At 36.3% G+C, this 24685-nt stretch overlaps 1 protein-coding gene across 1 annotated transcript in view; it reads left to right on the top strand.

Annotated features, from left to right (window-relative positions):
* MED31 (SOH1 family protein) overlaps positions 1 to 9880 on the top strand; it is a 105603-nt gene extending 95723 nt beyond the window's left edge. Inside the window, exon 6 of the mRNA XM_089412182.1 lies at positions 9312 to 9880. Coding sequence (XP_089268308.1) covers positions 9312 to 9560 — 249 coding nt within the window. The 3' untranslated portion in view covers positions 9561 to 9880. The remainder of the gene's footprint in view (positions 1 to 9311) is intronic.
* Positions 9881 to 24685: the final 14805 nt, after the last annotated feature.

Genomic DNA, 24685 nt, shown 5'->3' with positions numbered 1-24685 from the left:
TACCATCAACATTTAGAGGGAGTCTAGCAAGAGTACCAATGTTATAGATGTGCTAGGTTTAGGCATGAACCTAATTTCAGTTTTTGCACTACAAGATAAGGGATATGATGCCTACTTTGTGGGGCAAAATGCTTACATCAAACACTGGAGTTGGAAGAAGGTCAAACAGATTGGGGTCAGGAGCAACATGCTATACATTTTATAGATTGATTCTCCAAAGGCACTGATTAGCAACAACAATAGCAAAGACTTGGGAAAGTTATGGCATAGGATGATGGGACACCTTCATTATGGAGCTCTTAGGTTGCTCAGGGAGATTGTGACAGGAGTTCCAAAATTGAGCATGAAACATGACGATGTGTGTAGAGGGTGCGTACTTGGGAAATTTGCAAGAAGGCAACATTCCCAAGGAGTGATGGTAGAGCTAGTGGTGTTCTTCAATTGATACACTCAGATATATGTGGCTTGTTGTCTACTAGATCTCTCAAGGGTTATGAATATTTTGTAACCTTTATTGATGACTTCTCCAGGGAAACCTGGATCTATTTCTTGAAGACAAAGGACGAAGTCTTCAGTCACTTCCAAGAGTTTAAGACTCTTCAGACGAACAATGGAGGCAAGTACATAGATGAGGCCTTCACAAGGTTTTGTGTGAAGGATGACATTAGGAGAGAGTGGACAGCTCCATACATCCCACAATAGAATATAATACTAGTGTATTCCCTTATTATTATTGTCATTGTAGCCCCTTATTGTTATTGGTGTGCCCATGTTGCCCCCATATTGTTATTATTGTGCCCCACAGAAGCCCACTATTGTTATTGTTGTGCCCTTACATTATTATTGTTATGTCGACTCTGATTATATTATGGCCCCTTAGACACCTATATATAGAAAGGAGGTCTTGTCATTTGTATCATCCAAGAATTGTTCATTTGTGTAATGTAAACGAGGTTGCCTCCTCGAAGAGGCTACTTTTGAAGTAGTTGATCTATCTCTTTTTTCTATTTTGTGAGCTGGTTGCATAACAATTGGTATCAAAGCTTTGGATTTATTGGTGTGCCCATGTTGTCCCCATATTGTTATTATTGTGCCCCACAGAGGCTCACTATTGTTATTGTTGTGCCCTTACATTAATATTGTTATGTCGACTCTGATTATATTATGGCCCCTTAGACACCTATATATAGAAAGGAGGTCTTGTCATTTGTATCATCCAAGAATTGTTCATTTGTGTAATGTAAAGGAGGTTGCCTCCTCGAAGAGGCTGCTTTTGAAGTAGTTGATCTATCTCTTTCTTCTATTTTGTGAGCTGGTTGCATAACAATTGGTATCAAAGCTTTGGATTCTATGGTTTCGCTGCTTCAAATAGGTCATCGTGGCATTTTCGCTAAAACTTTTTTTCTACGAAGCTTTTGAAGCTGAAATTAAAACCCATTTGAGCTGAAATCGTGATGAACCTCGGGATCGAATTTTAGATCTTGCCTCGCTATATTTTCGTAGATATGAATTGAGGAAATTGGGGTTTTTGTAGGCTCCTGAATTCGATCTCAAACAAGTCACATTGGGAAAATCATCATAACTTTCTCTCTGAGCATCGGATTCAAATTTCGTAAAAGTGACAGAAAGAGGATAAGCTGTAGTTTGTTGGGTATCGTTTTCAGAGTTGAAGGTAGAAACAATGACACATGGCATGTCGTACAATTTTGCTCTATTGAACCAATCTATAATTAGGTCATCGTGGGAGATTGGGCATAACTCTTTCTTGGAGAATTCAATTGCGATCAGAATTGTGGGGTTGGAAAGAGGAATCAGAGGGCTATCACAGGCCAAAATTTCAGAACCTGGAGATCTGAAATCACAGAGTTACAGTCATTACAAGATCGAGCTCATACAAAGCGGAAAAAAAGGTGTAGTTTTATTTTTTAAATTTGCACAAGTTTTGTTTGAGAAAGTAGTTTGAAGTGATTCAAAGGGCATTGTGAAGCATAATTATCATTCATTGATGACTCGAAGAAATAAAATGGAAACACTTAGTAAGCAACCTGAAATCTCTACTATGACACATGGAGAAGAGGAAGAAATGCAACATGATATATCAAAATTATGAGACCAAGTGCAACAAATTTCGCTCTCACAAAAAGTAACTGAAGCTAAGATGGATGGTTTAAAGAGCATAATTATCATTCATTGATGACGCAAAGAAATAAAATGGAAACACCTAGTAAGCAACCTCAAACATCTACTATGACACATGAAGATGAGAAAGAAATGCAACATGATATATCAAAATTACGAGACCAAGTGCAACAAATTTTGCTCTCACAAAAATTAATTGAAGCTAAGATGGATGGTTTAAAGAATGGAATGGAAGTTAAGATGGATGGCATCGAAGCTTAAGATGGATGGTATAGAAGCAAAACTTAAAGGAGACGTGGAAGATTTGAAGATAGATTTGACAAAGTTGCTACAATAAATGCTTACTAATGGCGAAAGGTTAGTAAAGGAAACTCTTGATGAGAACAAAAGAAATGTTAGTCATGATTTTATAGACTAACGTTGGATTGAAGACCCACCATGTTCCAAAGATCGATATGAGGAAGTTTGGTGGCAAGGATCCCGTAACATGGATACTACAGATGGAGCAATATTTCGATCTCCATAATGTGCAAAACACACAAAAGGTACACATTGCAACTTTATATTTGGAACCCAATCGGTTTGTATGGTATCGATGGTTTTGCTTTCGTAAACAAATTGTCACTTGGGCAATTTTTACGGAAGAAATGATAACACATTATGAGGATACAAAAAGAAACACCTTTTTTAGCCAATTGATGAATCTCAAACAAAAGGGTTCAATGGTGGAGGACATTGGGGACTTCCAAAAACTAAATATAAGGGTAAAAGGTATTCCAGAGGAGCATAGGATTGATGTGTTCATAGGGTCTTGGAACCCAATTAGTTTGTATGGTATCGATGGATTTGCTCTTGTAAACAAATTGTCACCTGGGAATTTTTACGGAAGAAATGCTAGCACATTACGAGGATACAAAAAGCAACACTTTTTTTAGCCACTTGATAAATCTCAAACAAAAGGGTTTAATGGTGGAGGACATTGAGGACTTCCAAAAATTGAATATAAGGGTAAAGATATTCCAGAGGAGCATAGGATTGATGTGTTCATAGGGTCTTTAAAGGATAACATCCAACATGAGGTTCACCTTTGGGAACTTGATTCATTGGAGAAGGCATTCGGGTTGGCAAGAAAAATTAAAAGAAAAATTATGGCAACAAGGAAGCCTACCAATCACAACTATAAAGATGGAATTGTTGTTGCCCTTAGCCTTCCACAACCTACAAGGTTGACACCACAACAATTGGAAGAAAAAAAGAGAAAAAAGGCTTTGTTACAGTGGTGATAGCAAATACACTAAAGGTCATAAGTGTGCTGAGAAGAAATTATTTTACAAAGATTGTGAAGATGAAGAAGAAAAGGAACAAGAAACATCAAAAGAAGAGGATACACACCAGGAACAAACCCTAGAGAAAGAAGAAATGAATCCGACCATAACTTGTAATGCATTGGCCGCAATAGCCACTCCTCAAACTATCAAGATAGAAAGGACATATCAAGAAGAGGTTCCCAAATCGAAATCATCTATTTCTCTAGATCTCCAAAAAGTCTTGGACAATCATTCCAAGGTATTTGAGACTCTCAAAGGCCTCCCACCTATTCGTGATCATGATTATGCTATTCATTTGATTATAGGAAGTGTTCCTCCAACATTAGGCCTTATAGATATCCCTATGCCCAAAAGAGTGAAATTGAACGTATGGTTGCAGAAATGCTAGAGGCTAGTATCATTCGTAGGGTCTTTAAAGGATAACATCCAACATGAGGTTCGCCTTTGGGAACCTGATTCATTGGAGAAGGCATTCAGGTTGGCAAGAAAAATTGAAAGCAAAATTATGGCAACAAGGAAGCCTACCAATCACAACTATAAAGATGGAAGTGTTGTTGCCCCTAGCCTTCCACAACCTACAAGGTTGACACCACAACAATTGGAAGAAAAAATAGAAAAAGGGCTTTGTTACAGTTGTGATAGCAAATACACTAAAGGTCATAAGTGTGTTGAGAAGAAATTATTTTACATAGATTGTGAAGAGGAAAAAGAAAAGGAACAAGAAACATCAAAAGAAGATGATACACACTAGGAACAAACCCTAGAGAAAGAAGAAATGAATCCAACCATATCTTGTAATGCATTGGCCGGAATAACAACTCCTCAAACTATGAAGATAGAAGGACATATCAAGAAGAAGTTCCCACATCGAAATCATCTATTTTTCCAGTCTCAAAGGCCTCCCACCTATTCGTAATCATGATCATGCTATTCATTTGATTCTAGGAAGTGTTCCTCCAACATCAGGCCTTATAGATATCCCTATGCCCAAAAGAGTGAAATTGAACATATGGTAGCAGAAATGCTAGAGGTTGGTATAATTCAACCTAGTCAAAGTTCTTTCTCTGCTCCAGTAGTATTGGTGCACAAGAAGAATGGATCATGGCGCATGTGTCCGGATTATAGGGAGCTCAATAAGCTTACTATTAAAGATAAATTTCCCATTCCTATCATTGATGAATTATTGGATGAATTGCATGGAACAATTTACTTCACCAAGTTGGACCTTCGTTCAAGATATCATCAAATCAGAATGAAGACTGAAGACATTTTGAAAACAACTTTTAGAACTCATTAGGGTCATTATGAATTTTTGGCCATGCCTTTTAGCCTTACCAATGCACCTTCTACATTTCAAGGTTTGATGAATTCCATAGATGAGGCCTTCACGAGGTTTTGTGTGAAGGATGACATTAGGAGAGAGTGGACAACTCCATACATCCCACAACAGAATGGGGTCATAGAGCGTAAGAATAGGACGATAGTTAGGGTCATGAGGGCATTGTTATATGACTAGGATATGCCTAAATTTCTATGAGCAGAGGCATGTAGCACGATAGTGTACATTCAGAACAGGGTCCCTCACAGTGCATTGGGGAAGATGACACGAGAAAAGGCTTTTACAGGAAAGAAGCCAGAGGTCAAGCACTTTAGGATCTTTGGCAATATAGTTTATTGTATGTGCTGGATGACAAATGCACCAAGTTGGATTAGATTGCAGAGAAGTGTTGTTCCGTTGGGCATTGTAAACGTCCAAGGTATACAAGATCTATATTCCTGGTAGCAAGAGGATCATCTTGAGACAAGATTTTAAGTTCTAGGAGGAGAAAGCGTGCCTTTAGAAGATCTCGAGAGTTGCCAGCTAATGATCAGAGTGGGCCAGGGTTGAGCAGTTGCTACAAGGACAACAAAGCACAAGTACTAGCTCAGGTGCAGGTGGTCCATTGAGTTCACAACAGATGGAGCAGCAGGGGCAAGATGAGGAACATGAAACTCAACCCACCATCACCAAAAGAAGAAACAAAGAGGTGCTTCATACATTGAAGGATGCACAGGAATTTGTAGCAGCTTTTAAGGCAAGCACCAGAGAGCGCATACAACTAGACAGGTATAAGGTGTTGGTGACAAAGATCATTGACAAAGAGCCTTCTAGCTATCAAGAGGTTGCACAACATCAAGTGTGGCTTTTGCGATGGTAGGAGGTGAGCCACTCATACTAGTACTATATGTGGACGATCTATTTTTGACAGGGTCATCAGGGCTCATAGAGGACTACAAGAGGGATTTGGCAGCTAAGTTCAAGATGAAGGACCTGGGTCTAATGTATTATTTCCAAGGATTGGAGGTATGGTAGACAAATGGGGAGATCTTGCTTGGGCAAGGGAGATATACTATGAAGATCTTGAAGAGGTTCAGGGTGCAGGACTATGGACCCATGTCTACGCTTATGATTACCAACTGGGGGAAGATAGATGCATCAGAGGACGCAACAATGGACCTAACCTTGTATAGGAAGCTCATCAAAACTCATGTATCTGGTCAACACAAGGCCAAACATTTGTTTCACGGTCAACACTCTTAGTCAATTCATGGTGGAGCCGAAGAGTAAATTGGAGAGCAACAAGGCATGTATTGAGGTATCTACGAGGTACAGTGGAGTATGGTTTGTGATATACTCGAGGTGATGGTGTCATTTTGATGGGATATACAAATGCAGACTGGGCAGGCAATTCAGTGGATCAGAAAAGCACCTCAGGTTGTTGCTTCAATATTGGATCAGGGGTTGTCTCTTGGTGCAGCAGGAAGCAGAAGTTCATGGCAGAAGATAAAAGAAATTAACCTACTTGTTTTATCATGCATTCATTCGAGCTTCACCATAATCATCCATAAAAAGAGAACAAATCCACGTCAACAAGCTTCTGAAATAAGTTGCTCAACGAGTGCTTCATAGCGAACTAGAGGAGATATAATCCAAGAGATGTTTGTCTCTCAAGTCGTGCAATGTACACTATCAGTTGGGTACTTTAGTAGGTTGTTTCCTGGGCAACATTACAGTGGGGTATTCCCAGACTTTCATACTCCCTGATAGCAATCTCTTCCATCTCTGGTGGATATTTGCAGTCAACCAACATTGCCTCAAATTCCTTCTGTAACAGTAAATCACCAAAAGGACACAAATAATTAATATGAACTCATGCATGTTGCCCTTGAAGTATCCAATCCTTTTCCAGTTTTATTATGAAGCCTCATCAATGCATTTATGGAGTCCAAGAAGTAACATATTTATGGTATGCGTTTTCTTTGTAGCACTTCAGCAGGAGCAATAGTAAGTTTCCCCTGTGCCATATTTCCTTGCCTACAATCTGCTTATTTTTATTTTGTACACCAATCTCATCCATGGTCGTTGGATCCTTTTCTAACCATTGCAGAATTCCATAGCCATGCAAGATGCATCATGTTAGTATTGAACCCATTGAAATGGATCCCATGATTTTCTATGATATGTTTGTCAACACTATTGGTGACTTTTGTTCTGCTGAATCACCCCTTCAGGATAATGATGACTCTACTTCTTCCCTTTGTGACATATGCTTTTGGACAGTCCCATGACAACGATATTTTGTTGTAACAGGTCCTAACTCCCAATATATTGTAGGACCAGAAAATTGTACGCAAAGATACATGTAAAGTGTAGTGATCTAAACTGGCTCTCCCTTGAAGGAAGAAAATGAAGTTTGATAAGCATCCTTAGTTGTGTTGACGACCATACCTTTAATCCATCTAAGGTTTAACCACAAGATGAAAATGATCACAAAAGTGGGTTTGTCTCTACAAGTTAGTGAAGAGAACCAATGAGATCAAACCATGGCGCTAGATACACCCATCACCAGCATGTGTTCTCCCTATGGAACTCTCTCAGCGATATAGAGATCCCAAATGATGCTGGAGAGAGAGGACAGCCCTATTTGACTTCAGTAAGTCTTCTAATATAACCAGAAAGACCAGATGCCATTTGGAAACAATCCACTACTGAGTATCTCTTGTCGATGTTTGAGCCAAATTCCTTAATGAACACCTTAATACAGTGTATCACTTCATTGACCAATCTTTTGTCAAGGTCAGGAAATGACTATTAATGAAGTGTCGTTTATGCTGATCGTTTCTTTTTGGCAGTAGATTACCATTAATTCTGCCTCGTGCCATTTTTGGTAATTAGCTAGCCCAAATCATCAGTGGATAGGACTTACAGAGGTGGACCTAGAGGAAAGCCCTGCTGAACTACTCTGCACAAGCCAAAGTCTTTAGAGTGACATCCGTTGATTGTAAAGCATGCTGATGGACACCATTAAACTCTTGAAGCCATGTAGAGTTTATTTTTTATTCCATTTCCACTTTTCCTCAAATGTAATGATTTTTTCTCTAATTTAACTATTTTTCGACTGGGCAAGTTACCCCATAGCATAAATATCCTTGTTAATGTGATGCTCTGTTGAAACCTATGTCACAATGTTTGCTGGACTGCAACCTTGAGGTTTGAAATTTGGTGAACCTCATGGCATTAATCAAGTCCATAGCTCAAGGTTATAACCTCATGTCCCAGTTCAAGCTTATGATCTATCCTTGCAGTTTCCAAGTCCAAGATAGTATTTTTTATGTCCAAGATAGTATTTTTTATGTTTATTGATGTTGATTTCTTACTATTTTGTGCCATCTATTTTGAAGTTTATATATATATATATATATATAAACCTAATGGGGAACCTCATCCAAACCTCCTCAAAAAATTCAAACTTGAACCGAACCTAAGCATTGCCCAACCTGAACTGTGTGACTTAGGTTGAAACACTCTACTGACTAGTTGAAAGGACACATTCGCTGTAAATGATAAAAGTGGATACACCAAGGAAATGCTTCCAAGGAGTTTCTTGGGTATTTGAGCTTGTTCATGCTATGAATATCTTTTCAGACTTTGTATTGAGCAATTTTTTAATATAGCTTTGTTTGAGACACACTTAGATGAGAGTTACCACTACCAGCTAGTGTAATCAAATGGTTGTGACATCAGTAATTGGCCCATCACCTGCCACGGAAGCGCTTACATAATCTAATATTAATCTGTACTTGCACAAGTGAACGTGGAGCCTACGTGCAGTTTATCAGATTTAATGCTGTTCTTGCTTTCCAATTCTGGAGCAGAGGTTACTCATAAACTCTCACTTTATCAGTTACTTGGATGCAATGATCCAGTCAGGTTTACCGTTTAGTTCTTCGATGTTGATTTACTTCATGCATTGTATTTTTTATAGGAGACCATTTTGTTCTCCCGTTTTGTATATAAATCAGTGTACTCAACAGTCCCTTTGACCTACTTTGTGGTCATTAGTTGGACATAAATATAATTATCTTATCTTATCTTATCTCATCTCTCATGTAAGTTTGACTCACAATACGCTTGAAAACAATGCTACATCAGAGGGAATCCATTTCCTACTTATATTTTTTTTCCATATAGTTTTGTTTCTTGCCAATGAATATTCTTTCGTGCAGAAAAGCCTTACATTGTGTGATATAGTGTAGGGGTCCTTATAGATTTGTCTGATGACTGACTTTAAGAGCTGGAGTTGTGACACTTGTTAGCTTTCTGAAGGATTTAAGTGTCGTCGGTTAAACATTAATTTTATCCTTTTTTACATTTAATTATCCTACATGTGTCTTTGTTGTTCCATCAGAGGCCACATAATTAGGGGAAAGGCAAAGGATGGTTCTTATATATGCTATTGAATAATAGAGAGGCTTACTTGTACGGATTTGGACAAGAGTTTTAATAGTTTTTGTTATGTGCAGGAATTGGCCCATCGCCAACAATTCTTTTTCTGGAAAAATTATAGAAATAACAGGTTGAAGCACATCTTGCCCCGTCCACTTCCAGAAGCAGCACCTGCTCCTCCCCCTGCTGTAGCAGCAACGGCACCAGCTCCTGCAGCTGCTGCACTGCCTGCACCACAAACAACAGTAGCTGTATCTTCTGCCCAAAAGACAGAAAATACTCGAGGCAGCACTGTAGAGCGAAGGAAGAGAAAGTACAATAATTGATTGTTGAAGACGTATTTTCTGTATGTTCTAATTTTGTTCATGATGTCTGCGAACTATTTGTAGTAATGTTTTAGATTCTGTCGTTTATCTTTAAGTTAGAGTTCAGGGGTGTTTGCAACATAGATATGAACTCGTATGCTTTGTGTCTCTCTCGAGGAGTTTTTGCTCTTCTTTTCATGATTTAAAAATTTAAATTAATTCGATAAACTAAATCTCACCAGTGCAAAAGTGGACTCATTGCAGCATGATTGAGATTTATATGCATATCAATTATCATTAGAATTCAAATGTAAATGCTGGATGAAAATAAACACTTCACCGGAATTGGAATGGCTGACTACTTTGGGGGAAAATTTGTAGGTACTGATATTTTGATGGGTGAAAGCTAACCCATGGTTTAAAATTTTGAACTAACTCAATATTATGTAAGAAAATTGCTTTCTCGAAAACTGATGAAGTTTCTAAGGTCTCAAGATTTGGTAAAGCTTAACTTGGACAATTTTTAGTTCTTTGAAGTACAAATAATCATCAATCTTGACCATGTTCATTTATTTGAGCAGGAAAAACATATTCCTTAATATCAAATAAATACAAATTATATTTCATAATTTGTAGGTATGTTATAATATGTTATGTAAGGGTTTTCTTTTATCAAATAAAAAAAATCTAGAACTTTTGAAGTGCTCTTACCACCTTATTACAGGTGAAATCCACACCTCTAACCAATCAAAGGATATGCATATGGGCTACCGATATGACCTCATTGCACGATTACAGTTTTTATTATGGAATCTACATACTCATTGTTGAGCTCTTCCTAGTTTAGTTTGAAAGCTACCGATGACCTCACTTCACGATGCCATTTTTTATTATGGAATCTACGTACTCATTGTTGAGCTTTTCCTAGTTCAGTTTGAAAGCTTTACCTTGATTCGTAATCTTTTCTTAATTCACTTTGTAAGTTGTATCGTATTTTTTGACTGATTAATTGTTCATGAATTCATTTTGTAAGCTTATTTTTACTCGTTAAGCCTAAGCATTTATTAATTTGTTTTGTAAGCGTGGCCTCTTTAAAGACTAAGATTCATTTTTAAGCTTTATAATTTTCAATCTTAATTGGGAGGACTGCAGAAAGAAAAGAATTTTAGGAGGGTGGAAAGCATTATATGCTCTTCAAAACAGATGTAGAAAGGCAGAGTTGTGGGATTGAAAAACCATTAAAGTGCTTTTTGGACACCTAGTTTGTCCAGTGATGCTATATGGGTGTGAATTGTGGGTTAGCAACACCCTCGACTCAAAATGGAAACAAATTGAGAAAATAAAAAAAAAACCGATTAATCATGAGAAGTTCAAAATAAAAAGTTCGGTACCTTGTGAGATAATGTTAAGTGAAACAAGAGCAACTCCCATCGAAGCAATTGCTATGGTGCGGCTCATAAGATATCTAAAAAGAATTGAGTAAATGGGAGTAGGTAGATGGCCTAATGGGGTGTGAATTGTGGGCTAGCAATACCCTCGTCTCAAAATGGAAACAAATTGAGAAAAAAAAAAAAAAAAAAACGATTGATCATGAGCAAGTTCAAAATAAAAAGTTCGGTATCTTGTGAGATAATGTTAAGTGAAACAAGAGCAACTCCCATCGAAGCAATTGCTATGGTGTGGCTCATAAGATATCTAAAAAGAATTGAGCAAATGGGGATAAGTAGATGGCCTAATGTTATCTTCAATGAAGGCATGAGTGAAAGAAAGAAAACACGGAGGAGACAAAACTGGATGTAGAAATGGAAAATCTACCTCAATGTGTGTCCCACAAATAGCAAGGAACTAAAGAATTTTGTTATGGAGAGGTTTCGTAAATGGGTATGGGGAAAAGAGTTGGGTAGAAAGAAGTACTACATTGAGGAATTCAACCCTATGTCTGATCTACAATAAAAATAGTTCATTGGAGCTTGGAGGGCAAAGGTTCTTATTTTTATGGAATATGTACCTTAATGCTTGTCCCACAAATAGCAAGGAACTAAAGAGTTTTGTTATGGAGAGGTTTCGTAAATGGGTATGGGGAAAAGAGTTGGGTAGAAAAAAGTACTACATTGAGGAATTCAACCCTATGTGTGATCTACAATAAAAATAGTTCATTGGAGTTTGAAGGGCAAAGGTTCTTATTTCTCAATTAAGAACCACATCAACTTTCATGTGAAACAAGTGGTGGAAAAGACCTAAAGAAGCTTGGGAAAAACGAGTGTGTACATTTTGCACGGGGCAGCGAAATTGGAAAAGCATTTAATTTTGGAATGTGATGCGTTCAAAGACGTCAAAGAAAGTTATGAGAATATGTTAGCATCAATTTCTTGGCATTGTCTTTTTAGCGAGGGGATTGTTGGAAGGTTAGACCAATTAACATCAATTTCTTGGCATCTGAAAAACATTTCATTTTGGAATGTGATGTGTTCAAAGATGTCAAAGAAAATTATGGGAATATGTTAACATCAATTTTTTCGCATTGTCTTTTTAGCGAGGGGATTGTTGGAAGCTTTGGCCAATTAACATCAATTTCTTTGCATTATCTTTTTAGCGAGGGGATTGTTGGAAGGTTGGGCCAACTCATCATCAATTTGAATAAGAAATTGGTTGAATTGCAAAAGGTGAACAACAGGGAACTGAGGGTTAGTCGGTTAGTCTTGCAGACTATTTTTAGTCTTATGGATGTTAAAATATCATTTGATTTCCTTGTTACAAGTCCTATGTATATGAATGCATATATTGCTCTCATGAAACACTTAATGGTGTTAATACTTCGAATTTGTTTAATCAATCTTCATTCAAATATTCTACAATGATAAGGCATCAATTACTTCCTTTCTCCTTTCTCATAATTGTCTTTAACTTTCTATACCTTTTCATCACTGTTATGGAATGCTAAACATTATTTTGCATTAACATTTTTTAACTAAGAGTCCTACACACTATTTTTAGTCTTGTGGATGTTAAAATATCATTTCATTTCCTTGTTACAAGTCCCAAGTATATGAATGCACTATTGCTCTCACTTAATGGTGTTAATACTTCAAATTTGTTTAACCATTCTTCATTCAAATTTTCATACAATGATTTTCTCCTTTTTCATAATTGTCTTTAACAATCTATACCCTTTTATCACTGTTATGGAATGCCAAATATTATTTTGCATTAACATTTTTTAAATTGGCTAACTCAGAATGCTAAATATTATTTTGCATTAACATTTTTTAAATTGGCTAACTCAGAATGCTAAATATTATTTTGCATTAACATTTTTTAAATTCACTAACTCAGTATTGTTATATTCTCTATATTACATTGCTTGTTAGGTTGCGAAAATATGTTTATCCTTTGGTAATAATCAAATTATGTTTTTTTGTTATAATAACAAAATATTAATGATAAATAAATATTTATCGAAGAAATTTAATAATGGTAAATAAATAAATGCCAACATTATTTTGCATTAACATTAATGCCAAACATTATTTTGCATCAACATTTTTTAAATGCCAAATATTATTTTGCATTAACATTTTTTAAATTGGCTAACTTAGGAATGCCAAATATTATTTTGCTTTATCATTTTCTAAATTGGCTAGCTCAAGAATGCCAAATATTATTTTGCATTAACATTTTTTAAATTGGCTAATCATTTTTTAAATTCGCTAGCTCAGGAATGCCAACTATTATTTTGCATTATCATTTTTTAAATTGGCTAGCTTAGGAATGCCAAATATTATTTTGCCTTAACATTTTTTAAATTGGCTAGCTTAGGAATGCCAAATATTATTTTGCATCAACATTTTTTATTTTGCATTATCATTTTTTAAATTGGCTAGCTTAGGAATGCCAAATATTATTTTGCATCAACATTTTTTATTTTGCATTATCATTTTTGAAATTGGCTAGCTTAGGAATGCCAAATATTGTTTTGCATTAACATTTTTTAAATTGGCTAGCTCAGGAATGCCAAATATTATTTTGCATCAACATTTTTTAAATTGGCTAAGTCAGTATTGTTTGGTAATAATCAAACTATGTTTTTTGCTATAATATACAAAATATTAATGGTAAATAAATATTTATCAAAGAAATTTAATAATGGAAAATAAATAAATGCCAAACATTATTTTGTATTAACATTTTTAAAATTGGCTAACTTATATTCTCTATATTACATTGCTTGTTAGGTTGGAAAAATATGTTTATCCTTTAGTAATAATCAAACTATGTTTTTTGTTATAATATACAAAATATTAATGGTAAATAAATATTTATCAAAGAAACTTAATAATGGTAAATAAATAAATGCCAAAAATTATTTTGCATTAACATTTTTAAAATTGACTAATTCAGTATTGTTATATTCTCTATATTACATTACTTGTTAGGTTGGAAAAATATGTTTATCCTTTGGTAATAATCAAACTCTGTTTTTTGTTATAATATACAAAATATTAATGGTAAATAAATATTTATCAAAGAAACTTAATAATGGTAAATAAATAAATGCCAAACATTATTTTGCATTAACATTTTGTAAATGCCAAATATTATTTTGCATTAACATTTTTTAAATATTTTCTATATTACATTGCTTGTTAGGTTGGAAAAATATGTTTATCCCTTTTTTTTTTCCCAATATCGGTTGCTGTTTTGTATTCAAAAAAGGAAAAAGGAGGGAGACAGATCTCCATTTTGGTTGGAAGGTGATGATCCAACAGCAGATACAAATGTTTATAGAGTCAGCGTTACAGCTTGTTTCCGATGCTGTGTAGAATTGAAACACTGTGTAGATTCGGACAAATTGGAGTAAAATATAACAGGTTTTACACTTCATTTTTTAATTTTTGCAGTGATGTTGAGTTTGCCGCCCACTGAAGATGCTATCTGCTCACAGGCCACCATGTTCTGGATCGTCCATATCTGTAGCAGCAAAGCGGCAGCACCTTGTGAATCGAACGCGGCCCTTGCAGGCCACCATGTTCTGGATCGTCCATATCTGTAGCAGCAAAGCGGCAGCGCCTTGTGAATCGAACGCGGCCCTTGCTGAGGCTTAATGGACACTGTCTTCTTGTCGCACCAGCCTTCAACTGTTGAATCCGAAGCTCGCAAGCAAACATTGCAGATATCTTTGATTTCCCGAGGTTTGTGATGGTAATCGGTTGAAAAGGTTGTGCCAATTGTGCAGACAGATTGGAGTAGTCGGGGGCACATCTGAAATTTCTGTGGATCGGATTCGCAGAAATACAAGATTGCCTGAGGTAGCTGTAAAACTGTTTTCAAAAAGCCCTGCCCATTCTGCGCCTGGGGCCGATAGACAGAGGAGAGGAAAATGTCGGCAGGAGAAGTTAAGTAGTTGGCTAATCGAGGGAAGGTGGAGCCGCTGAGATCGCAGAGAATTGAGTAATTTGGAAGGGCGGAGCTGAGAAAGTTCAAGTTTGGATTTGAGAGGGTCGCATCTGTAGAGGCCATTGCCATAGGGTAGAAGGCTGATTGATGGAAATTCACAGAGAGGCATGGCAGAGAGCTTAGTAATCTGCGAACAGAGACCTGATGAGGATTGAGTCTACTGAAGGGAAGGAGCCTGATCATGGTATGAAAGTGTATTGATCAGTGCCATTGCACCGAAGGATGCCAAGAGGGTGTAAACATGCTTTGTTTGCCAATTTATCTGCTTTTTTATTAAGAGATCTAAGGACGTGATAGTAGAGATTGCCTTTCATTTGCTGGTCCAAAATGCGGCATCGCTCCATGATCTGATGCAGACTCAGGTTTTGAGCTTTCCTGTTGCTTATCATCAATCCAATGATGATGGCGGAGTCTCCGATAATAGTAGCCTTGGGTATATTGAGCTTCTGAAGCTGGAGCAGACCTTGGAGGAGGGCGAAGGCTTCAGCCCTGTTGTTTGAAGCATGGCCCAGTCCCCATTCAAATTCAGTTAAAACATCTCCATTACCATTGCATATAAGACCTCCAGCCCCAGCCATTCCTGGGTTGGATTTGGAGGCTCCATCGAAAAACAGATAATGAGTATTGCTGTTCTTGAGCCACCGGGCAAATTCTTCATCTTTCATCCTGATTTTCCAGTTGCTTATTGGCCTGTCTCTGCTATTGGGATCATGTCTTTTTTGTTCTATGCTGCTTCTGTCCATAATCTGCCCTATGTAATTCCTTTCTTCAACTGTCAGATCCATCACCTTCAGATTCCCATGACATTTTGTGGATAGTGTTTCCAGGTTGAGATTCCAAGCTTTTTTATAGTTTTTTCTGACATTGGTTGCTATGCCTTTGAATATCCTTCTGTTTCTTGCTAACCAGATGTTCCAGAGAAGAGTACAGGGCAAGGCGTTCCAGACCCTGCGGGCTGCATTGTTTGTTTTTCTTCCCCACGGGTAGCTCTTTTTCCATGTATGCAACACTTCATATATGCTTGTGCCAGGCACCCAGGGGGGATTGTGGCTTCGAAAGGCTTCTTTCCAGCAGGCTGAGGCAAAGGAGCAGTCTATAAACAGATGCTGGATTGTCTCTTCTTCGTTTTGGCAATTTGGACAACGTGATGGCCCATGTATTCCTCGCTTTCTGAGGTTCTCAGCAGTGAGGACTTTCCCTCTTAAAAGGATCCATAAGAAGAATTTGATTTTTGGAAGGGTTTCAGCCTTCCAAACAAGTCTCCAATGCGCCCAGATTGCCATGGGATACTCGCTGGTGCAAATCTGATGGTATGCTGCCTTAATAGTGTAGACAGTGCCTGAGGGGTCCCATCGGAATTCATCAGCAAGGCAGCGTTTGGTGGGCGCTATACCATGAAGATGAGTTTTCAGGTTGTTAAGGCTAATTTCTATATCTGCTGATACATGAGGGAAACTCCATCCTTTCCAGAATTGGGAGAGGGTTTCCCATTGAGAGATCTGAGCCAGAGTTTGAATACCTACGCTGCTGAAGTGAGCTAGAATTTGTTGTGTTCCAGGCCGTTGGCTTATGGGCTGATGCCCCATAATTTTGTCTTCCCCTATTCTTATGTGGCTGCCTCCTTTTGGCACTTTGGAAGTGTTTTGATCAAGAAAAGGGATAGCTTTTTTACACATCCTCCAAATTTTTGAACAAGCTCTGTTGGGAAGCTCATGATCCAAGAGCTGGTACCTTGGGCGGCTGAGATACTTTTTTTCGAGAACAGATTTCCACCAAGCATTCCTTCCAGTTATAAGTCTCCAAACCAGCTTGCCAGCAAAGGCGAGGTTTAGAAATTTGGATGACCTGATTCCCAGCCCTCCATTCTCACAAGGCTGAGTGACCTGCTTCCAGCTAACCAAGTTATATATATTTTTTTCATTTCTTCCTCCTTGCCAAAGAAAGTGACGAAGGAGAGCATCCATTTTAAGATGGAAGTTAGCAGGGGCTTGAATAAGAGTAAAGCAATATAAGGGCAGGGATGAGAGGCCTGCTTTCAAGAGAGTGATGCGCCCCGCAGGGTTAAGCCAAGAGGTGCCCCAATGCTGAATCTTCCATTTCATTTTGTCAATAATAATTTCCCAGGTTGTAGCTTTCAAGTTGCCAGCACATACAGGCATGCCCAAATAGGTAAATTGCTCCCAGTTCAGCTTATAAGGAACCCCAAGAGTACGAGCAATCCTATGGAGGACATGTGCCGATGTGTTCCACCCATATATACAGCTCTTAAGATAATTTATCAGACCTCCAGAATAACTCATGTATTTGTCTAGAAGGGTTTTAAAGCGACGGGCTATAATGTTTGAAGCTCCCCCCATTAAAAGAGTATCATCGGCAAACTGAGAGTGATTAATGTTTTTGACACCATTGTCAAATTTGATTCCGGTGATGAGGCCCATGCGACGGTTGTAATCCAGAACTCTGCTAAAAGATTCAGCCATTAATATAAAGAGATAGGGTGAGAGAGGGCAGCCTTGTCTAAGGCCCCGAGAGGATTGGAAGGGAGGTCCAGGTCTGCCATTTAGAAGAGGAGATATCCAAGGTCCTGTAATGCATGCTTTGATAAGGCTAATAAAGGATGTGGCAAAACCCATTTTTTCGAGCACAACAAACAGGAATGAGTGTCTGACACGGTCAAAGGCATTGGCTAAGTCTAACTTTAGTATGAAGCCTTTCTCATTTCGGATTTGACTGGAGTGTATGGCCTCTTGGACGAGAAGGATGGAGTCCGAAATTTGCCTATTAGCCAAAAAACCTCCTTGATTTTCAGATATTAGAGAGGGGAGGATTGGCTTTAGTCGGGTAGCCAAGATTTTTGTCAAAATTTTATATGATGAGTTGCACAAGGATATTGGGCGGAAGCGAGAGAAAGTCAGAGGTCGATTTTCTTTAGGGATAAGGGCCAGGTGGGTGGCATTAGTGAATCCTCCAACTTTGCATTTACGTTGGACCCATCTTAGCATTTTGACCAGGTCTTTTTTAATTACTCCCCAGTATGATCTATAGAAACAGATAGGAAAGCCATCTGGGCCTGGGGCTTTATCTGGCTGGAGAGCCCAGATGGCATCATGTATTTCTTCTTCATTGATCTCCTTAATCAGGTCTGCATTAACATCCTCGCTGACTCCTTTGGGCGTATGCTGTAAGAAGTCTGAATAATCTTTTGTTTCCTTTATCTCAGTTAGAAGAGTGCTGTAATAGGCTGAGGCAGTTTGCTTGATGGCTTCTTGGGTTCTTTGAGGGCGGCCTTCCTCATCATTAATCATGGTGACATTATTTCTAAGTTTCTGGACAGTTGCTTGTTTATGGAAGAAAGCTGTATTTTTGTCTCCTTCATGAAGCCAAAGCTGTCTTTATTTAATTCTCCACTTTTTCTCTTCGTCCCTCTTAACCCGATACAGCTGATAGTATATATCACTTTCTAATTCTTTATTCTCTTGGGTCAGCCCATTTTCCTCAATTTTTCTGTGGGTGTCTTTTAATTTATTTTCCAGCTCTTCTTTGACATTTTCTGGTTCTTTGTAGTGCTGTTTCACCCATTCCTTCAGGGCGCGCTTTGTATTTTTCAGCTTGCATTCCCAAATGAAAACCGAAGATCCTTCTATATGGTGGTGCCAGGCTGTTTGGACAATCTGATCCACAATAGGATTGTTACGCCAAAGAGGATTATATTTGAAAGGCAACGGCCCCAATGGGCAGTGTGCTTCCAGGACAATGCTGATGGGATAGTGATCAGATGCTGAATAAGGCAGAATGTCAGCATGAGCAGTGGAAAAATCAGAGAGGAAAGAAGTATTTACCAAGATTCTGTCAAGGCGCTCCAGAATGTTATCTCTACCCAGCCTGCGGTTGTTCCAAGTGAACCTCCGATTTTTTGGGATGATGTCTACTAAATCGCACTCTTGCATGATGTTTTCTAGCTTTGCTCTGTAAGGATCATGAGTAAAAATGCCTCCTCTTTTTTCATTTGAATGTAATATAAGGTTTAGATCTCCCCCTAAGATGATATTCCTATTTTCTTAAGCTTGGATGTCTTCCTCAAGCGTGGCCCAGCACTGATCTTTATCTCTGAAATGGTTCGGAGCATAAATGTTGTAGAGGACTATTTGCTTATCCTCTGCTTGTTTTTCAAGTGTGACTTTGATCCAGTTTGGAGTGATAATTTTGGATGTGCATTTCCAAGTGTTTTTATTCCACATTGTGGTGATGCTGCCTGAAGCTCCTCTTGCTTCACATATTTGTCCCTGATAATGCCTGAGCTGTTCTATAATTCTTGTCATCTCTTGCAATCTTTGTTTTGTTTCCTGAATCATTACAATTCCTGGCTTCTCCTGAGCTGTGAGATCTTTTAGGGCAGCAATTTTTGAGGGGTGCCCTAGTCCCCTACAGTTCCATGATATGACTTTGATCATTGAGTATTTGGGTTTCGGAGGGATGCTCGTCCCCCTTGCTCCTTATGTGTTGCTTCATTGCTGTTTTGCCCCAATATGTAAGTTTCTATGGGGTTTTGAGTTCCCATAGTGATGTCTTTTTGAGCACTTTCATTCCTTTGCTGTTTACTTGATTTCCTACCAGGCCCTTTTTTTTGAGTTTCTAGATTGATTCCATGCTCTTTCGAGGAGCTTCTAGTAGATCGGGGTGGGGGTGGGGCGAGGGAGTGGGAGGGGGAGGATTGAGTAAGAGAAAGGAGGATTGGGGGGTCATTTTCGAGGGGGATCATGGGTTCATTATCAGGGAGAGAGAGGGCACCAAAGGGATTTGATGAGATCAGTGGGGAATCAGAGGATGGCCCCGAGGAGGGGAAAATGGGTGGACCAAGAGGAGAGGAGGGGGAAGGGACAGCTGAGGGGGAGGCTTTGGGCGGAGCTGAGGGGGGATTAGGCTTGAGAGGGGCAGTTTTGGGAGGTTCTTCAGAGTTTGCTTTCATTCCAGAGGCAGTCTTCTTTTTCTTTACAGTTTCCCATTGTTCTTCTAATTGATCAGATTCAACATTAACAATTTTTGGACAGCGATTGGCGAAGTGGCCGTATTCGTGGCATACCTTGCATTTGAAGGGGATTTGCTCGTAGTCCAGCTGCTGGATATGTGTCCAGTCGTCCACTTTTAGTTTGATTGCTTCTGGAAGACCTTTGCCGAGATCGACTTCAACGCATATCCGCGCACATGCCTGCATATTGTCCTTGGGCTCACATCGATCTATGTATTTTCCAACAGCATTGCCGATGGCTCGGACCGAGTCATCTCCCCAACAGTGGAGCGGGAGGTGCGGAAGACGAACCCAGACCGGAACAACGTTAGGGACATCCAGCTCAGGATCGAAGTCTGGAGTCCATTTGTTCAAGTACAGACCGCGGGAATCCATGAAATACGGCCCATTTCTGAAGATTAGGTCCTTATCAGCTCTAGATTCAAAGTGGAAAGTATAGTATCCTTTTCCACAGAAGCGGATAGCGATTTTGCCATTGACTTTGTCGGCCCAGTTTCTTTCGATCCATCGCTGAACAGTTTTCGGGGAGGGCCATAGGCCAGTGAACTGTCCGATGAGCCCCCGCTCTGCTAATGAGAGAGCAGCCATTCGTGGAATCGAAGGAGGAAGGACAACCTCTTGCAACCCATCCAGTTTCTTGACAAACTTGGACAACGCAGGGCGAGTTCTCTGTGGCTGTAGAGATTTAACTAAGGCAGAGAACGCATCAGCATCTGAAGGGAGGTTCGCATCTGCCTCGGGTTGAATGGGGCCCTCCGTGACAGGGGTTGAGGAGGCCATGGAAGGCCAGAGGCCAGTGGCCTCGCGCTGCAGAAAGAGGACCAGCAGTCAGCTGCTAGGTCAGGGAACGCGCAGTGGGCGCGCGCAGTCCGCAGTGGTTTGAGTTGGTCCACATGAAGTTAAAAATATCAAGATAAGGCATTGTTGATATTAGTAAATGAAAGGTAGCGGGCTTGGCCCGGTTCGGTTACTACTCGCACGACGAGCTACGACCTTGCTCGGGATCGAACACAAGACCAGTCCGTCATGACGAGGCCGACTTTACCACTACGCCGCCTCCACGACCTTGAAAAATATGTTTATCCCTTGGTAATAATCAAGCTATGTTTTTTGTTATAATATACAAAATATTAATGGTAAATAAATATTTATCAAAGAAACTTAATAATGGTAAATAAATAAATGCCAAACATTATTTTGCATTAACATTTTTTAAATGCCAAATATTATTTTTCATTAATATTTTATAAATTGGCTAACTCAGGAATGCCAAATATTATTTTGCATTATCATTTTTTAAATTGGCTAGCTCACGAATGCCAAATATTATTTTGCATTAACATTTTTAAATTGGCTAGCTCACGAATGCCAAATATTATTTTGCATTAACATTTTTTAAATTGGCTAACTCAGTATTGTGTGGTAATAATCAAACTATGTTTTTTGTTATAATATACAAAATATTAATGGTAAATAAATATTTATCAAAGAAACTTAATAATGGTAAATAAATAAATGCCAAACATTATTTTGCATTAACATTTTTAAAATTCGCTAACCTATATTACATTGCTTGTTAGGTTGGAAAAATATGTTTATCCTTTGGTAATAATCAAACTATGTTTTTTGTTATAATATACAAAATATTATTTTTTAAATTGGCTAACTCATTATTGTTGGGTAATAATCAAACTATGTTTTTTGTTATAATATACAAAATATTAATGGTAAATAAATATTTATGAAAGAAACTTAATAAGGGTAAATAAATAAATGCCAAACATTATTTTGCATTAACATTTTTAAAATTGGCTAACTTATATTTTTTATATTACATTGCTTGTTAGGTTGGAAAAATATGTTTATCCTTTGGTAATAATCAAACTATGTTTTTTTGTTATAATATACAAAATATTAATGGTGAATAAATATTTATCAAATAAACTTAATAATGGTAAATAAATAAATGCCAAACATTATTTTGCATTAACAATTTTAAAATTAGCTAATTCAGTGTTGTTATATTCTCTATATTACATTGCTTGTTAGATTGGCAAAATATGTTTATCCTTTGGTAATAATCAAGCTATGTTTTTTGTTATAATATACAAAATATTAATAGTAAATAAATATTTATCAAAGAAACTTAATAATGGCAAATAAATAAATACCAAACATTATTTTGCATTAACATTAATGCCAAACATTATTTTGCATTAACATTTTTTAAATTGGCTAACTCAGTATTGTTTGGTAATAATCAAACTATGTTTTTTTTTGTTATAATATACAAAATATTAATGTTAAATAAATATTTATCAAAGAAACTTAATAATGGTAAATAAATAAATGCCAAACATTATTTTGCATTAACATTTTTTAAATTGGCTAACTTATTTTCTATATTACATTGCTTGTTAGGTTGGAAAAATATGTTTATCCTTTGGTAATAATCAAACCATGCTTTTTGTTATAATATACAAAATATTATTTTTTAAATTGGCTAACTCAGTATTGTTTGGTAATAATCAAACTATGTTTTTTTGTTATAATATACAAAATATTAATGGTAAATAAATATTTATCAAAGAAACTTAATAATGGTAAATAAATAAATGCCAACATTATTTTGCATTAACATTTTAAAAATTGGCTAACTTATATTTTCTATATTACATTGCTTGCTAGGTTGGAAAAATATGTTTATCTTTTAGTAATACTCAAACTATGTTTTTGTTATAATATACAAAATATTAATGGTAAATAAATATTTACCAAAGAAACTTAATAATGACAAATAAATAAATACCAAACATTATTTTGCATTAACATTAATGCCAAACATTATTTTGCATTAACATTTTTTAAATGCCAAATATTATTTTGCATTAACATTTTTTAAATTTGCTAACTCAGGAATGCCAAATATTATTTTGCATTAACATTTTTTAAATTGGCTAACTCATGAATGCCAAATATTATTTTGCATTATCATTTTTTAAATTGGCTAGCTCACGAATGCCAAATATTATTTTGCATTAACATTTTTTAAATTGGCTTAACTCAGTATTGTTTGTTAATAATCAAACTATGTTTTTTGTTATGATATACAAAATGTTAAAGGTAAATAAATATTTATCAAAGAAACTTAATAATGGTAAATAAATAAATGCCAAACATTATTTTGCATTAACATTTTTAAAATTGGCTAACTTATATATTCTATATTACATTGCTTGTTAGGTTGGAAAAATATGTTTATCCTTCGGTAATAATCAAACTATGTTTTTTGTTATAATATACAAAATATTATTTTTTAAATTGGCTAACTCAGTATTGTTGGGTAATAATCAAACTATGTTTTTTGTTATAATATACAAAATATTAATGGTACATAAATATTGATCAAAGAAACTTAATAATGGTAAATAAATAAATGCCAAACATTATTTTGCATTAACATTTTTAAAATTGGCTAACTTATATTTTCTATATTACATTGTTTGTTAGGTTGGAAAAATATGTTTATCCTTTGGTAATAATCAAACTATGTTTTTTGTTATAATATACAAAATATTAATGGTAAATAAATATATATACAAATTTAATGGTAAATAAATATTTATCAAAAAAACTTAATAATGGTAAATAAATAAATGCCAAACATTATTTTGCATTAACATTTAAAATTGGCTAACTCAGTATTGTTATGTTCTCTATATTACATTGCTTGTTAGGTTGAAAAAATATGTTTATCCTTTGGTAATAATCAAGCTATGTTTTTAATTATAATATACAAAATATTAATGGTAAATAAATATTTATCAAAGAAACTTAATAATGGTAAATAAATAAATGCCAAACATTATTTTGCGTTAACATTAATGCCAAACTTTGTTTTGCATTAACATTTTTTAAATGCCAAATATTATTTTGCATTAGCATTTTTTAAATTGGCTAACTCACGAATGCCAAATATTATTTTGCATTATCTTTTTTAAAATTAGTTAGCTCACGAATGCCAAATATTATTTTGCACTAACATTTTTTAAATTGGCTAACTCAGCATTGTTTGATAATAATCAAATTATGTTTTTTGTTATAATATACAAAATATTAATGGTAAATAAATATTTATCAAAGAAACTTAATAATAGTAAATAAATAAATGCCAGACATTATTTTGCATTAACATTTTTAAAATTGGTTAGCTCACGAATGCCAAATATTATTTTGCATTAACATTTTTTAAATTGGCTAACTCAGTATTGTTTGGTAATAATCAAATTATGTTTTTTGTTATAATATACAAAATATTAATGGTAAATAAATATTTATCAAAGAAACTTAATAATGGTAAATAAATAAATGCCAAACATTATTTTGCATTAACATTTTAAAAATTGGCTAACTTATATTTTCTATATTACATTGCTTGTTAGGTTGGAAAAATATGTTTATCCTTTGGTAATAATCAAACTATGTTTTTTGTTATAATATACAAAATATTAATGGTAAATAAATATTTATCAAAGAAACTTAATAATGGTAAATAAATAAATGCCAAACATTATTTTGCATTAACATTTTAAAAATTGGCTAACTTATATTTTCTATATTACATTGCTTGTTAGGTTGGAAAAATATGTTTATCCTTTGGTAATAA

This window comes from Pinus tabuliformis, chromosome 3_1 (genome assembly GCF_031772625.1).
Source record: "Pinus tabuliformis cultivar Carrire ecotype Pingquan chromosome 3_1, CPIR1, whole genome shotgun sequence".
NCBI classification, from domain to species: Eukaryota; Viridiplantae; Streptophyta; class Pinopsida; order Pinales; family Pinaceae; genus Pinus; species Pinus tabuliformis.
Note: the sequence above shows the minus strand (reverse complement) of the source record. Positions and strands in the feature narration are given on the sequence as shown.